Here is a 17,818-nt window from a genome sequence, read left to right as displayed (position 1 = left end):
TTGAACTCATTACTTAGAGATCAAGAGTCACATGCCCTACTGACTGAGCCAGCTAGGTGCCCCCTGTTCATTAACTTTTTAATTGAGGAAAATCCCACAATGTTGTTTATAGTAATTTTTGTGTAGCAGTTCAGGCTGTCAAGCTATGAATTTCTCAGAAAGGGTGGGCATGGTGGGAATGGAGAGAAAAGGGAAAGAGGGAGGAAATGAAGTAGTGTGAACCAGACTGACACTGATTTGGGCATCTACAGGAGGAAGAAGGGAAGTTGCTGCGGTTTTGAGCGTGTTCCGGGATATGGGGTCTCCTTCCCAGGGGGCTGGCTGGCCAGCCAGCTTTTTTATTTTTATGACACCTTGCCCCCCCCCCCCCAAAATCTAATCAGATTTCTTCTCCAGATGTTTCAGGTACCTTCTGAATAGTAGTTCGTGCTTCTTCTTCTTCTTCTTTTTTTTTTAATTAGAGAAAGTGTGTGCGTGCACGTGCGTGGGCAAGAGGAAGGGCAGAGGGAGAGGGAAAAACACACTCCCTGCTATGCATGGAGCCCAACTATGGGGGGGCTCCATCCCAAGACCCTGAGATCATGATCTGAGCCTAAGTCAGACGCTTAACTGACTGAGCCACCCAGGCACCCCTGTGCTTCTTTATTAGCAACAGATATGTCTTTTTTCGTTTTTCTTTTTCCCTGATATATGGAATGTATGAAATGAGAAGAGAGATAGTTGATAGATAAACTCTTATGTTTTTCCTAGTTCTCAGAGAAAGCATCTTTATTTTTTACTTAAAATGCCAGTGGAGCATTTTGAAAAATGCCTCAAACTTTTTGCAGGAATATATTTTTGTCAGCTTTATGGAGGTAAAATTGACACATAGTAAAAATCAGAGTGTTTTTACACCTAAAATTCACCTATTTTAAGTGTATAATTTGATGAGATTTGACAGATGTATACAGTTGCATAACCACCACTACAAACACACAGGGACGTTTCCATCACTTCACAAAGTTCCCTGCGCTCTTTTGCTCTTAATCCCTTTTCCCCCTTCTGGCTGTTGGCAACCATTGCTCTTTAAGTTTTGTCTTTTTTAGACTACATAAATGGAATGATACAGTTTGTAGTCTTACGTATCTGGCTTCTTTTACTTAGCTTAATGGAAACACTTGGAGATCCATCCATGTTGTTGTTGGGTTTATCAGTGGTTTGTTCCTTTTTGTTGATGAGCTTATTATACAGATGTAGCAGTTTGCTTGTCCATTTATCATTTCATGAATATTTGGGTTCTTTCTAGCTTGAGACCGTTTTATGATTAAAGCTGCTAAGAATATTTGCCAATAAGTGTTCGTGTGGGCATATGTTTTCTTTTCTCTTGGATTAACACTTAGGAGTGGAATTTCTCTGTCATATGGTAAATGTATGTTTAACTTAATGAGAAACTGCCAGACTTTCAAAATGGCTCTGTGTTTTGCTTTCTCATTGGCAATACATGAAAATTCCAACTGCTCTTGGTCTTTGTTAACATTCAATCTTGTCAGTTTTGAAATTGTAACTTTTCTAGTGGTTGTGTAGTGGCATGTCATGGTGATCTTAACTTGTATTTATTTCTCTAATGTTGAACATCCTTTCATGTTCTTGTTTGCCATCCATATATCTTTGTTGGTGAAATGTCTGTTCATAGATTTTGCCCATCTTTTGTTATGTTGCTAGTTTTATTGAATAGTTAGAGTGCTTTATACTGGATATAAGTTCTGTATTGATATGTAATTTTCAGATACTTTCTTCCAACTTGTTACTTTATCTTTTCATTTTCTTGATAGCATCCTTAGTAACAAAAGTTTATTTTTAGTGACCGTTGAAAAACATTTAAATTACACTTTTTTTATATAGTTCATTAGTTTAAACAGATTTTGCAGAAATGCTTAACTGTCACCCAAAATAAAGAAGTATATTAAGCATCTTAAGAAGCAATAAGTAAATAAGATTATAGCCTTAAGGTGGAAGACAATGGTAGAACATAGGTATTTTTTATAATTTAAAATTGACCCTGGTTAAAGAAGACAAGGTATTATGATAGCCATTGTTTACTTAACCAGACTACAACAGAATTTATTCTCAGGGTTAAGGGCTTATAAAGTGGTACATTATTTGAGAGAGAGTATTTTGTTGAAACGAGTAGAATAATTTTCCATTTTTTAAAAGTGATTTAACATCTTTTGCATGAAGTAGATGTAGCTTATGTTTGTGATTTAAGCAAACTGGTTTGAGTGAAGGATATCTTCTACACCGGTATGTCACTTGTAGCACTTTGTTAGAAGCCATGATTGTTAGGCTGAGGCCTATTTTAAGAAATCTATTTTAATATATGGTACGCATTTCATTTTGAAAACCAGAGCCAACTTTTAAGAACTATTAAAATGAAAAATCTTCTTAGGGAAGGAAGGATTATCCTTGTCTGAGATACACGTTGTTTAAAATCTTTTCCTTATCTCAAATTTCTTTAAAGGAAAAAGTGGCAACATTGACTTACCATAGCTCATTTTTGTTAGTCTTGGTATTAAGTCTTTACTAATTTCACAAGTAGCATAGGAATGCATTCTTATGGAAAAAGATGTAATACAGAATGAAGAGTGAAGGGGCACCTGGGTGGTTAAGTGTCTGCCTTCAGCTCAAGTCAGACCCCGGGGTCCTGGGATCGAGCCCCACATCAAGCTCCCTGCTAGGCAGGAAGCCTGCTTCTCCCTCTCCCACTCGCCTGCTTATGTTCTCTCTCACACTGTCTCTCTCTCTGTGTCAATTAAATAAATAGTCTTTAAAAAAAAAAAACTGAAGAGGGAAAATCCTTCTTTTTCCCTGATCTTGAATTCCCGTCTCCACTGTCGGTTTAGGATGTATCTTTCTAGTTCTCATACACCTGCACATACATACACTGAACATAACTTTTTGTTTCTTTTACCCAATAAGGTATTTTTGTTTTTGTTTTAAGATTTAATTAATTCATTTTAGAGGGCAAGTAAAACAGCATGCCTGTGTGAATGAGCAGGGAGAGGAGCAGAGGGAGAGGGAGAGAGAATCTCAAGCCGGCTCCACGCTGAGCATGGAGCCTGACCTGGGGCTCGATCTCGTGATGCTGAGATCATGAGGTCGAGTTGGATGCTTAAGTGACTGAGCCACCCAGGCGCCCCATGACTGACTGACTTCTTATACTTGATAGTCTCATCTTTCCAAGTCAGTTCATATAGGTATACCTCATTCTTTAGATGATTGTGTGGTGTTCCATACATGGTGTGGATGAACCATAAATTATTTGGTTACTCCTTTCCTATTACTGGAATATCCAGACTTTCTTTTAAAAATTTTTCTTTAAACTATTACAGATAGCTACAGTGAACATCCTTGTTTTTGTATACTTGTGTGGACATATGAAATAACTTGTTGAGGATAGGTTTACAGAATTTGAATTGCCGGGTGAAAGAGTATGTATGGATATTTAAAATTTTGATATATACTGGCCATTTCCTCTAATAGGCTTAAAGACATAAAGTGACTCCTTTAGGACTGTAGAATTTCTATCTCATTTCAGAAAGATTGCTAGGACACTGATCTCTTTGTACTTTCAATCACCCTGAAAATAAGAGTCCTACTCCTTTTTTATCTTTTCTAATACCTGCATTCTCCTACTCATATCTCATTTTCTGGGCATGTAAATGTTCCAAGCTATGTCCTGGGTTCTTGGTTAGAGATCAGAGTCCTTGCCTTCAGCAGGTTCTCCACTTAGAGATACCACTCCGTGGTCTTTCCATAGCAATAGGAACTATCATTTCACCCTGTGTTACTAAGGATTTTTACAACAGAGACTTGGGCTAATTATTTAAGTTGATTTTTTTTTTTTTAAGATTTTATTTATTTATTTGACAGATCACAAGTAGGTAGAGAGGCAGGCAGAGAGAAGAGAGAGGAGGAAGCAGGCTCCCCGCTGAGCAGAGAGCCTGATGTGGGGCTCGATCCCAGGACCCTGGGATCATGACCTGAGCCGAAGGCAGAGGCTTTAACCCACTGAGCCACCCAGGCACCCCTCGATTTTTAGTTACATATTAATGTCTGTTTTATATAAATGTTTTAATAATACTAATATATTACATTATATATAGTACAAAATATAAACAATATACATAATTATACAGATATTATACATAAAGTACATATACATAATTATATATAATACATAATATATTAATAATAATGAGCTTTTTCTAGCTCATGAGGTATAGTCATAAAGGTATGTGTTAAGGTATTCTATAGAGGTATATGTATTATGAAATATGAAAACTTAAGTGCCAACTTTTTTTCTTTAATACAGGAATGGGTTGGACAAGTGGAAATAAGTGCCCTTTCTCTTATGTACAGGTAAACACTGTAGTAACATTAGGAAACGAAAAGTGAGTGGGAAATTAGTATATATTCCATTCCATTACTAAATTGTTAGAATAGCAAAGCAGTTTTATGCCTTAATTGTGAAGCATCTTTTCTAAGATTTTTTTAATTAAATCAGTTAGGTTTGGATGTTAAATATGTCAACGTTTAGAATTGTAATTCTCAAAATACCTTTGGGAAGCAATACAGACATTTTTCCAGGCCTGTAAACAATATTACTTATCAACTTGATAGAGGAATGATTTCCTGCTTTCTCAGGGATGGTAGCTTCAGATAGAAGGCCACTAGAACAGAGGCAAAACACCATGTTATATTTAATTACTTTTGTCTGGGAGAAGAACAGGTGACTGCTTTATTTTTTCTTCTTGAAATGTCTGTATAAAATTTCATCTTCACAATTTCTGTAAATTTGAAGTCTCTTCTTAGAATTATATCTGAAGTTAACATATATGCAAATTATATTTGAAGTTCTACTTTTTAAAAAGGTACTTTCATACAGATGTTTACAATGTTTTACAATTAAGTTATGGTATTGCTGTCTTTGTTTACTGCTCTCTCTACCGCCTGGGACATTGCTCGGCACATATTAGGCTCTTAATGAATAAATGAATGAACGAATAATGGTTAAGTCATGAAATACATTTTCCCAGAAGTAATTGCTCAATTTTATTTTCAGGAAAGATTTTATAATTTACCGGGAACCAAATGTTTCTCCTTCACAAGTAACTGAAAATAATTTTCCGGAGAAGGTAAGAATTTTTCTAAGTGTTTCTGAAGGGTTTAAGTAAAAGAACCACTTGCCACCTTGACCTTCTAAGCTGTAGTTTTAAGGTGACCTTTTGAAATATTTTTGTATGAGGGTTATGATAATTTTTTTTAAACTTCCTGTTAATCATTATTGAGTCATATTTTGTATTTGTTTTTTTCCACAAATCTCAGTGTTGAACACTATCAGAACATTACACTAGAGGAAAAAACCTCAGATACTAGTGTATATAATTAACTAGACTGTTTTGTATCACTATAAACATTAAGTAGTAAAATTACTTGTGAAAGTAGGTTCTGCCATTGTATCCAAAAATACTTGGGTAATGGTGATATATTTCTCCTTATAGAGATAATTTACTGGCTGAGATGTTACTATCTAGTCCCAAACTGGAAACAACTGAAAAATTACGTAAAGTCTAGAAAGAAAAAAAAAAAACAAAAACCCTCAGTTGGTTCATTGTTATAAGAGAACTTTATTTTAATTAGCTGTTTTGGAATCATCCAGGCCAAGTTGAAGTGTTTTGTCATCATGCTAATGGTGATAAGAAGGAGGGGAATTGAGTGAAATACTACCTTATAAAAAGGACTTTGGGGGCGCCTGGGTGGCTCAGTGGGTTAAAGCCTCTGCCTTCAGCTCAGGTTATCATCCTGGGATTCTGGGATTGAGCCCCACATCGGGCTATCTGCTCAGCAGGGAGCCTGATTCCTCCTCTCTCTCTCTGCCTGCCTCTCTGCCTACTTGTGATCTGTCTGTCAAATAAATAAATAAAATCTTTAAAAAAAAAAAGAGTGCTTGGCTCTGGATTTGGCCTGTCCAGTACAGGTTTTGGAATACACCATAATTCAAACAAAATCAGTGTGTCTTTCTCATTGCATAAGCAATTGACTATTTAGAAAGTACTTAAAACTGAAACAGCAGAAAAAAATTTACTTTTGATTGTGCCTCTTAGAGGTCAGCATCTTCATAAGGTTTTGGAGTATTTAGTATTTTATGGTCTTTTAACTGTCTTGTTTTTTTAAGTAGTGGAAATTCTGTTGTTTTCATGTATGCTGTATATTTTTTGTGATCCCGTAAGCATTTCCCCAGATCATTGAGAACTTTTTGATTTAATGACATTTCAGCATTGGATATACCATAGTTGACGACACTGAAGCTTTAGGTTGCTTCTAAAGTAATCTTTTTTTTTTTTTTTTTTTTTTTAAAGTGAGCTCCATGCCTAGCATGGAGCCCAGTGTGGGGCTTGAACTCACCACCCTGAGATCAAGATCTGGGCTGAAATCAAGAGTTGGGCACTTAACCAACTGAGTCACCAGGTGCCCCTAAAATAATCATTTTTTTAAAAAATCTTATTTGTGAGAGTATGTGCAAGAGAGAGAAGGAGAGAGAGAGGGGTGGGGGAGAGATAGAGGGACGGGGAGAGAGCAAGGGAGAAGAAAGTATGAGCCAGGGTGGGGAGAGGAAAAGGGAGAAGCAGACTCCCACTGAGCAGGGAGTCCAGTGCAGGGTTCATTCCAGGACCTTGAGATAATGACCCGAGCCAAAGGCAGATGCTTAACTGAGCCACCCAGGTGCCCCTAAAATAATCATTTTCTATTTGGATATTATTTATTAGTAATTCAGAGAGGTTGGAGGTAAAAGTTGCTTGTAAGTGTCTTAAGTGAAGGACTGAAAGATGTCTTTAATTTTTCTCTTTCAGGTATTACTGTGTTTTTCAAATGGAAATCATTATGATATTGTCTATCCCATAAAGTATAAAGAGAACTCTGCAATGTGTCAGTGTGAGTATCACCGTCGTGTTTGTGTAGGAAGTTATATTCCTAAGCTATACATTCCTAATGCAAACAAGTCTGTTTTGTTGCATACAAAGATATGCAGAGAATCTTGGGTTAGCAGAAGTATTAATACTGTAATGAAAACTTGTTTGACTAGGAAAAAATGGAGCTAGTAACTTGAATTTGACTTGTAAATACAGTTATTTTCTGCAGTAATTCATTTTGGTAATAAGCATTTGTATGTGTTTTTAAAGTTGTTGGTGTAGAGCTTGAAAATCTAAATGAGCAAATCAAGCATTTGATTGTTTTGACACTAGAACAGGGTTTCTTAAACTTTGACACTAATGCCATTTTGGGCCAGATAATTCTTTGGAGTTGTTCTGTGCATTATGGAACATTAAGTATAGCGTCCCTGGCATGTACCATGTAGAGAGCTCTCTTTTTTTCATTGCAACAAGTAAAAAGCTCTCCAAATTTTGCCGGGTGTTTCTTAGAAGGATAAAATCCCCTCTCCTTCCCCAGTTGAGAATTACCACTTTAGTAGTCCTTTCTACCTTACTCTCCTTTATCATCTGTCTGATGAAGTGCACATCACTCAAACAGAGCATCAGTGCTGGGCTTTTTCCTTTGTTCTTAAGCTAGTGGTGACAGTAAAGATATGGGTAATGCAATTTTTAGAATTGATGGATCTGTTTTAAAATAAAAAAGTGTAGCTGTCTGTATCCTAGTCTGTGTCCTCCTCTTCTAGCTGGTTAAAATCTAAACATTTCAGCTTCGGGAAGGATAGCTCATGGAGCCGACCTTACCCATACTTCTCTCATGCCTGTGTTTTAGATGTTATCAGGGGTGGCAGAAAGGTGATCTGTGAGAAGGTGGTCTCTTTGGGGACTCATTTAGAGGGTGGGTGAATTTTTAGTTTCAAAAAGATTGCTACAGTATAATTAAATCAGAGTCCTAAATGCCATCTATAATGTGTTTTTGAGTATTTGGTAACCTATATTTTTGTGTTTTCTAGAGGTTTTTTGGTTTTGTTTTGTTTTGTTTTTAAAGCAGAAAAGTTGCTTAAATATGCTTCTTTCAGTGGGTGCTCAGAATACATTTTAAAACATTTGTTTTTGGAGTCGCTTATGAAAAGCTGTCCTCTTCTAGGAATCTTAAAGTTTCTTAATGTTTTCTTTCCACATCTCTTAAGGTTGGGCAGATTATGTGACCTTTTTAATTCTCAAGTTTCCTCATCTGTACTGTTAGAATAGTAATACTTTGCTGTGCGTGGAATTTAATATGAACATATGTAAAGGGTATGCATAGTGCCTGGAATGCAGTAATTGTATGCATGTTTAGCCTTTACTGTTATCATACTTGTTTCACGGTTGTGGTACCTTTTTGTGTTTTAAAAATGGCAGTAGCTTATGTAATGGTTTCCAATTAATTACAGAGACAGAAATTCTAGTTGTTTTCTATCTAGATAACTTTTCGATTAAATTGTATTATTGAGCAGAAGATGTCACAAGTGCCCTAGTTAGGATTTTAGAAACCTGGGCAATAGACATTGTCAATTTTGTGTTAAAACATAACATTAGTTAATGTTGCATAACATTTCTCTTATTAATTGCAGCTCTCCTTTATGAATTGCTATATGAGAAGGTATTTAAAACTGATGTTAGTAAAATATTGATGGGACTAGACACTTCTGAAGTAGCTGATGAAAACAACAGCGAAATATCAGATTCAGAGGATGACAGTTGCAAGTAAGAATGAATTTAAGTCCTAAAATATCTTTATAGTGCCCTGTAAAGAAGTAATTCAATAAGAAATGTGAGGCATGTAGTTGCCTCACATATTGAGGTATTATATACCTCATTGTGTACCTAAAATATAGCAGTCTGTAGTCCAAGATTCTTTTTGCCTGCCTCTGATTTTTATTTAATTTTTATTACGGGACTGTTTTTGAAAGTTGATGTTTTTGGTTGATAGGCTCTATTTCTGTAGAATCTACAAGTATATGTGTATAATAGGCTTAGTCCTGCCTATATGTGTGTGTGTATTGTAAAATTTTAAGGCTAACCTGTCATTTGTTTACATATCCAATGATGAAAAAATGACCATTTTATTTCTGTGACTTACTTTTATTGTTTCCTTACTCAGATAATGCCTTCCTTTTTCTTTTTATATAATAATAGTCCCAAATTGGGGTACAAGTATGAGAACAGTTCTGGGTAATGTCTCTGTTTAGGATTGTGAATAAACATCTTTTAACTTAGAATCCCTGAGGCCTTTTCCACACAGGATAATGTAGGATAGTGGTTAAGAGCTTGGGGCCATGGACAGCCAAATCTGGTTTCAATCCCGGCTTCCTGCTAAAGTGACTAGACTTGGGGCAACTTACTTAAGTTTACTAGCATGCCCCAATTCTATATAAAATTAGAATATATTAGTATTTCCTCGGAGGAAAATTTGTAAGAATTAAAATAAATAATGTATAATATGTATAGCCTAGTTTCTAGATACGGCGTCTGACATTTTTTAGTTTTTATTAATAATGTTAAAACCTTTACTCTGTGTTTTGTAAGAGCTCTACCCAGTTCCATTCCTAGTCAGGATAATACTACATTATTCCTAGTGTGTGAGAGTATGAAAGCCTACTTGGTGTTCCATAGTGAAACTAGAGAAATAAATGAAATTAAACCTTAGGATATCTAATTCTTTATTGAATATATCTCCTTTTATCAGAAATGCCAGGCATTTGTTGAGTTACATTTTTCTGATCCTTACTGAAAAAGTGATTGACTACCATTTCTTTGTAAGAGAGAGATGAGTCAGGTTAGAATCTGGATCTGCTATTGCACATTTAATTCTAGGATAGACTAACTTTAAACAGAAGTTCTGCTCCATCATTTAATCTAGGCTCCTATCTGATTAGAATGTGTCATTGAGCTTAGAGGAAGTTGAGAGAGCGAGTGATTATCTTGTTACAGCTTATTACCTATTATGGTGTGGAGGGACTTGAGCACATGCCCTTTGGTCCCTGCTCATCATTTTAGCAATAGTTGGGTCTGGAATAGCAGTTGACTGATGAAATAGGTATGAAGTTAAGGCTAGTAAGCTGGAGAAGTTTATGAGGAAAGGTGTGTTCATTGTAAAGTGTAATCTTTCTAAACTGCTAATTTGTAGCCCTTGGAACATGGAAGCCATTTTTTTCCTCCAAAGATTGATTTACTTGAGAGCAAGAGAGCATGCACCCACAGCACACGCAGAGGTGTGCACGAGTGGAAAGGGCAGAGGGAGAGGAAGAATCTCAAGCAGACTCCCCGCTGAGCACAGAGTTTGACAAGGGTCTTGATCTCATGACCCTGAGATAACAACTGGAGCCTAACAGTTGCCCCACTGCCTGCACCACCCAGGCTTCCCAACATGGAAGCTTTTTAAAATTTTTTTATTCTTAAATTTATTTTAATTAATTTACTTATTTTTTTTAAAGTCTTATTTATTTGTCAGAGAGAGGGAAGGGGGAGAGAGTGTGCACACAAGCAGGGGGAGCACAGGCAGAGGGAAAAACAGGCTCCCTGCCAAGGAGGGAGCCTGGTGTGGGGCTAGATCCTAGGACCCTGGAATCATGTCCTGAGCCTAAGGCAGATGCTTAACCGACTGAGCCACCCAGAGGTCCCTGAAGCATTTTTTAAATTAACTTTTTGTTGAATTAATAACATTTCTCTTCACTTGTATCATGTCTGGCCTAAGGAGGCTAAGGCTTTAGTTAGGGAAGAATGCTACATAATTATGGTATGATAGTTAGGCATAGTTTGGGTAATAAGGAGGATGTCACTCTACTCTTGTGCCTAGATTCTTTTTACTTTCATATTGGTCAGTCCTGAAGTGGTGGGAATTCTGGGTGATTTAGACTGTAGGTTGCGGTCTCTTAAATATTGCCACATTTAAGGACACAGATTTGAAGATTGTCCTGAAGACTGAGATTGATTAATTAAGGGGGAACTGTAGGACAGAAGACTACAGTACCGTCTCTTCTCTTGTTTGTCCTGCCATCACTGTGTTTCCACTTTTCCAATCTCTTGGCCACTCCAGGGTCTTTCCACTTGCTGCTCTCTGCCTGGAATACTGAATAGCCATATGATTTGCTGTCTCATCACCTTTAATTCTTTATTCAAAAAGGCATCTTAGCAAGTCCTCTCCTCATCTCACTTGTTATTTCAGGCCTATGTCTCAGCGCTATCACTTCTGCTAACTGGCTACCTGGATGCCACCCTACCCTGTAGATAGTACTTACCATCATTTTAGCATACTGATGACTTAGTTTGTGTTTGCGCTCTTGTTGTGGAATATTTTGTTTAATGGAGCCTCATCAATATACTGAAAGAAAATGTTTACATTAAATGTTTTATAAATTTTTTTCCACCCACCCAAATTTCATAGTTCTTTTCATTTCTGTGTTTTTGATGATTGAGCCTTACATAAAGGATTACTCATAAAGTTTTTGATCTATATCTTAATATGGATACATATGTGTGTGTGTGTGTCTGCGTATGGGCGTTTGTATAAATACATCCTTATAATAAATCTTATGTGATCTCCACTGGAATATAGCTTTGACTTTTTGAAACATAATTATGACGGGAGATCTTTATTTTTGTACTTTTAATTATGGTTATATTTCTTTTGTAGGAGTAAAACTACCACTACTAATGATGTGAATGGAGTTAAAGCTTTGTCAAGTGATCAGGTATTTTTTTTTAACGGTTTTAACTAGTTCTTCCACTTAAGAAAGCACATTAATTTAGTCTTAATTTTTACTTGTACATTTTTTTTTTTTTTAAAGATTTTATTTATTTGACAGAGAGAGATCACACGTAGGCAGAGAGGCAGGCTGAGGGGGTGGGGGAAGCAGGCCCCCTGCTGAGCAGAGAGCCAGATGCAGGACTTGATCCCAGGACCCTGAGATCATGACCTGAGCCAAAGGAGAGGCTTAACCCACTGAGCCACCCAGGCATCCCTTTACTTGTACGTTTTCAATGGAGTCAGGATCATCTGACTCTGAGAAAATTATTGTTGACTTCCTAATTTTTAAAGTTTTCTTCTTCATTTGATTTTACTCTTACACGTATCTCAAACAAAAATGTTTTTTGTTTTTTTTTTTTAATTTATTTACTTATTTATTTGACAGAGGGAGATCACAAGTAGGCAGAGAGGCAGGCAGAGAGAGAGAGGAGGAAGCAGGCTCCCTGCTGAGCAGAGAGTGTGATGCGGCACTCGATCCCAGGACCCCGGGATCATGACCCGAGTCGAAGGCAGGGGCTTAACCCACTGAGCCACCCAGGCACCCCCAACAAAAATGTTTTAAAAGCATTTCTGTTCTGTGTTGATTGGACTTCCTGACTTTGTTTGTTTAGAACCCGAAAAACAATGGGAACTCTCCTAGCCTCCCTTTGTCTAGAAAGGTTCTTAAGTCACTCAATCCAGCAGTCTATAGAAATGTGGAATATGAAATCTGGCTGAAGTCTAAGCAAGGTAAGTTAATCTGTATTTTCTATAAATTTGCTTTGTGACACTTGAAAGTAATTATGTCAACTTGATATTTATACTCATACTGTTTACAGCTCAACAGAAACGTGATTATTCCATTGCTGCTGGCTTACAGTATGAAGTTGGAGATAAATGTCAAGTAAGTGATTATATAGAGGAAGAAAAAATTTTACTTGCAATCTTAATTTACTGTAATAGGAATTAAGACAGTTCAAGTTTGAATGTGTTGTTAATTTGAGATTTCAGAATATATTTTATCACATATGCATTTTAATAGTTGTGAAAGTTTAGTTTTTTGATCCATTAGAGTACATTACCAAAATTTGTATGTATATAAAAGCCATGGCATCCTATCATGTGATCTTTGAGTACAATGTCAGTCTTTGAAAAACTTGTTTGAAAGAAGTAACAATAACATAGTAGATTTTTAGGTATTTTCATTACAGTTGGCAGATTGCTGAAATTGATTCAGACTTGACATTATAGGCCAGTTTGTTTTATGAGAGTCCTCCTAGAAGATTTTGATGGGTACATAATGGTTTTCTGTTGGATTGAGAAAGAGTGAATAGTAATGAAGGGAGTTGTGCCATTCATTTTAAGTAAACTGTTGCTCTGGATTTAAGTAGCTGATTGTTAAAGGGGAAAGTTGGGTTAGATCACTTCTCAACTTGGAGTGATTTTGCAATCCTCACTCCCTATTTGGCAGTGTGTGCAGACAACTTTTGTTGTCACAGCACAGCCGGGGAGGTGCTATTGACATCCACTGGGTAGAGGCCAGGAATACTGCTAAACATCCTGCAGTGCACAGGACACCCCCTCTTACTGCTAACAAAGACTTGTCCAGTCTAGTGTTGATACTCCAAAGCTGGAGAAACTGGATAATTTTTAAGGTTCCCTGTGGTTTTTTTGTTTTGTTTTTTGTTTTTTTTTAAGATTTTATTTATTTATTTGACAGAGATGAGAAGCAGTTAGAGAGAGAGAGAGGGAAGCAGGCTCCCCGCTGAGCAGAGAGCCCAATGCGGGACTCGATCCCAGGACCCTGAGGTCATGACCTGAGCTGAAGGCAGAGGCTTTAACCCACTAAGCCACCCAGGTGCCCCATCTGTTTTTTTTTTTTTTTAATGGAAAAAATTGTCCTCTGTTTCCAAAACAAATAACCTAGGGACATAAAAATTTTATTTGGAGATAATTTTCACAAAAAATGGTTTTCATTGAGAAGTGTTGCCTTTTAAAAATTACTTTAAAATAGCCATTGACAAACATTTTTGCTTGTCTTGTGGTAACACTCAGTTTCCTGTGTGGTAGAGTGGTTTGTGGAAAGTATCTGATTGATAAGGATTATATTAGCATCAATGATAGCCTATCTTAAGAACTTTTAATAAAAGTGTTCTGATTCTGAGGTATTTGAAAGGAAAGAAGAAGAGGATATGATTTATTTATGTTCTTCCTTACGGAATTGTGAGAAATGTGCTGTAATCACAGAACAGAATTCTGGACTCTTTCGTTACAGTGATTTGGAAAACTTGGAAAAAAACAGAAGTGTATCTCGGGCTTATTAGGGCCCCCTCCTTCTCACTCCCCCTTAACAGAGAAGATTGCTTACGCTGCATCACTAAAACTTGCTTGTTATTTTAAGTCAAGTATGTTTCCTTTGAGGTTGCAGTGCTTTTGGTAAAGTAGATGCTCTTGATAAAGTAGATGGTAAAGCAGATACTTGTTTTAATTTTTTCCTTTTTAAAGTATTTGGTTTCTATACCTACTAGATTATCTCACTTGGGTAAAATTTAATTGATATTTTATTACAGAAACTGCTGTGACTCAAAGGTGATTTTACTCAAGCATTTAAGATGTAGTTTAAACTTTTCACAGATTAACTTCAGAAAGATCTGTTTTATTGCTAGACTGTTGAAGGGAGGGAAGGTTCACTATCCTTTTGTGAGTAATGAAGAATGAAACCTTAGCTTTAGGACTAAATCTAGAAATAGGAAGTTAACTTGAAGGAGTGCTGCGTACCTTGGGCTTATGTGCAGTGATCAGCAGGTACCCTGTTCATTAAGTACTGTTTTGACTCTAGGAAGAAACCTAAAGTCTTACTGTTGTCACAGTTTGCTGTTGGGTAGTAACAGTTGTGTATTAGAGAACACGTCATGGATCTAGTTTTAGGGGAAAAAAAAGGTCACAGTTACTCATTTTAAAAATTGAGAAAGTGGGGGCGCCTGGGTGGCTCAGTGGGTTAAAGCCTCTGCTTTCGGCTCGGGTCATGGTCCCAGGGTCCTGGGATCAAGCCCCACATCGTGCTCTCTGCTCAGCAGGGAGCCTGCTTCCTCCTCTCTCTCTGCCTGCCTCTCTGCCTACTTGTGATCTCTGTCTGTCAAATAAATAAATAAAATCTTTAAAAAAAAATTGAGAAAGTGAAAAGATAATAGTAATTATAATATGAGGTTCTCTCATTTATAGAGTGGTTGCTGTGTGTTAGTGCCCTTTCTGTATATCATATGTTCCTCATTCCATCTCCATGAGTCCTATGATGTAGGTACTATTATTAGCTCTATTTTGTATGTGAGGACACTGAAGCATGAAACAAGTAACTTGCCAAAGGTCATATTGCTGGTAAGTAGAAAAGATGGGCCTAGAATCCCGGTATGCAGTGCTAGCACCCTTTGTTTGGAACTGGGGCATGCTGCCTGTCTTGTTGGGAGCCTGATAGATTGTGGTCCTGCATCTCTGTAAATTACTTATAGAAACGGTTTATAAAATTTTGGAAGTGTGAACAAAAAAAGGCTTTTTTTTATGCTAGAGGTCTGGGGGTGTCAGAAAAGTATGTTATACCATTTTGAGCTTGGTTTTGTTTTTAACAGTATACAGTCCTTTTCTCTTTAATTAAAAATAAGATAAAAATTTAAAAGGTGATCATTAATGCAAAGGAAGCAGGTGACTGATTTTTCTTTCTGGAATTGTTCAGCAGGTTAGGTTGGATCACAGTGGAAAATTTTCTAATGCAGACTTTCCAGGGAATCACTCAGAGAATGGACCAGTTTTGGTCGAAGAACTTGGAAAGAAGTATGTACTGCTCTTCAACTGAGGCATTTACTGTCTCTTCCATTTAGCCTATTGTAATCATGAGGATTTCTAAATTACCCTATGTATTTGTAAATTAATCAAAGGTATTGCCTTTGTGTAGAAAATGAATTCATTTAGATCTCTTGAAAGAGCAGTTTGAGTTCAGATTTTGTGTTTTGTGTGTTAATGCATTTTAAAAACTTGTTTTGTTGCTTACAGTTTAAAATGTGCCATTCTTTGTAAAGGCAGTTTGGTAAATTGACTCTTTTGTAACTGTAAAGTGGGGAACATTGGAGGACAGGGACCATATTCATTTCTAATTTTCACTTAGTACAACATTGCATGTAGTTAATTTTCACTAAATGTTTGTTTGTCACATAGGGTAGTAAAATACTATGGTTGACTTGCTGTTACACAGTCTTTGTAGCACCTTTTGTTTCAGTTCCTGCTGTCTTTGTTAGAAAAAAGGGTAGTGAGTCACACCTAAACTTTACTAGGGAAAATATCAAACATTTGCAAATGTAAAGATAGTACATTGAACTCCACTGATAGTACATGTAACCCCACTGTAAGCATCACCCTGTTGCAGCAGCTAACTGTGTTTGACAGCCTTTTCTAATCAGTTCTCCTTAACCCCCTTTTTAAAAAATGGGTATGGAATTGAATAAAGCAAATGCCAGACAACACATCATTTAATAGACACTTAGCTGCTTATGTATGCCTCTAACATAATATGGACGCCTCCCTGCCTTAGCTGTAGTACCATCAGCACATCTAACAGAATTAAAGTCATTCCTTTTTTATCCAATATTTTCCTTAGATTGTGTTTAAGTCTTTTAGTCTTCCATTTTTTTAGGTTAGAAAATATGCTTTTGATTTATGTTGTCTGACTTGATTAGAATTATATCTGGAATTAGAATTAGAATTATACAATGCTTTGTATTTTAATTTAAGAACTAAAACTAAATTCTTTTGTAAGTTAAAAATCCTCATGCAGAATACTTAAGTAGATACTCTTACTAGGAATACTTTTTTTTTATAAATGTTTTTCTCTTGAAGACACTCCTCGAAGAACTTCAAACCACCTCCCTCTGAAAGCTGGAACACCGTATCAGGGAAGAAGATGAGAAAACCTTCCACTTCTGGACAAAATTTCCACTCTGGTTAGGATTATATCAAATTAATCTTTCTTTGGGGGAGGGATGTTGGTACTTGGGATTGTTTGTTTATTTTTAAATAGGAAAGTTATGCGATTTTTTTGGCTTTTTTGTCACAGACATGGATTACAGAGGGCCAAAGAATCCAAGCAAGCCAATAAAAGCTCCCTCAGCACTACCTCCTCGACTTCAGCATCCTTCGGGAGTAAGACAACATGCATTCTCTAGTCATTCTGCAGGGTCACAGTCTCAGAAACCCTCCAGTGAGCACAAAAATCTTAATAGGACACCTTCACAGATCATAAGGTAACCTTCCTGAATGCAAAGGAAATAGAAATGGAGCAGTATTTCTTTTATCTGCCATGGTACATGCATGCAAATAGTTATAATTTTTTGTTCATTTGTCTGTAGTATAATATTAAAAGTATTGTTGATAAATACCATGTAAGGATTTTAGTATTTTATAATTAAATGCATAATTCTCATTAAATCAAAGTAATTTTTAGGGTAAGGCATCTTTAGTTTTGAGTAATTTTTTCAAATGGTCTGGGAGACCTTATCCTAGCCAAGTCTATTCTTGCACTTAATAGTTTTCTGGTAGCTTGTGATTTGTTAAATGCTCCCTTTATATAGGAACTTAACCAAAATGGTCCGTTGCCTTTGTTCTGCTAAGTTTGGGTTGTTTGTGACATGTGCCTAATATTGAATGGGGCTACAGAGTGTATAAGTTACTGTAATCATGCATATTAGCAATCTGACTGAATATCCAAAGACAGATGAACTTCAGGATCATAATTTTCCTGTATAGTAGATTTTATTTTTTCCCTAATCTTTTTGTGGAGTAGTTTATAGCCCTTAGGGTGTGTCTTAAGTTGAGGCTGTCCTTTCCATGCAAACTTAGCCATGTCTCTTCGGCACTGGAGCCCTGTGACCATTGCCTTTCCCATTCCAAGCTTCGTCTCCCCAAGGGCCTGAGCAGCTGTAGCATCAGCTTATGTGTTTGCCAAACTCTGGTCTTCATTTCCTTTATTTCCAGCTTTTGGGCATTCCCCTTTCTTGGGTATGTCCTTAACCTTTTTCTTTCTTTCTTTCTTTCTTTC

The 17,818-nt window shown here is 36.6% G+C and overlaps 1 protein-coding gene across 7 annotated transcripts in view; it reads left to right on the top strand.

Moving 5' to 3' along the window:
• The window catches only part of OTUD4 (OTU deubiquitinase 4), a 57,129-nt gene that overhangs the window by 10,824 nt on the left and 28,487 nt on the right, over positions 1-17,818 (top strand). For 6 of the 7 annotated variants that reach the window (XM_032332399.1, XM_032332402.1, XM_032332398.1 and 3 more), the window contains exons 4-13: positions 4,352-4,398; positions 5,102-5,174; positions 6,891-6,972; positions 8,582-8,714; positions 11,644-11,701; positions 12,369-12,486; positions 12,576-12,640; positions 15,464-15,561; positions 16,621-16,724; positions 16,838-17,024. In XM_032332399.1, the coding sequence (XP_032188290.1) occupies positions 4,352-4,398; positions 5,102-5,174; positions 6,891-6,972; positions 8,582-8,714; positions 11,644-11,701; positions 12,369-12,486; positions 12,576-12,640; positions 15,464-15,561; positions 16,621-16,724; positions 16,838-17,024 (965 nt within the window). The remainder of the gene's footprint in view (positions 1-4,351; positions 4,399-5,101; positions 5,175-6,890; positions 6,973-8,581; positions 8,715-11,643; positions 11,702-12,368; positions 12,487-12,575; positions 12,641-15,463; positions 15,562-16,620; positions 16,725-16,837; positions 17,025-17,818) is intronic. The other variant, XM_032332397.1, reaches the window with a different exon arrangement.

The sequence above is a fragment of the Mustela erminea genome, chromosome 2, assembly GCF_009829155.1.
Source record: "Mustela erminea isolate mMusErm1 chromosome 2, mMusErm1.Pri, whole genome shotgun sequence".
Lineage (NCBI taxonomy): Eukaryota > Metazoa > Chordata > Mammalia > Carnivora > Mustelidae > Mustela > Mustela erminea.
The sequence above is the reverse complement of the archived record's forward strand: the minus strand, read 5'-3'. Positions and strand labels throughout refer to the sequence as shown.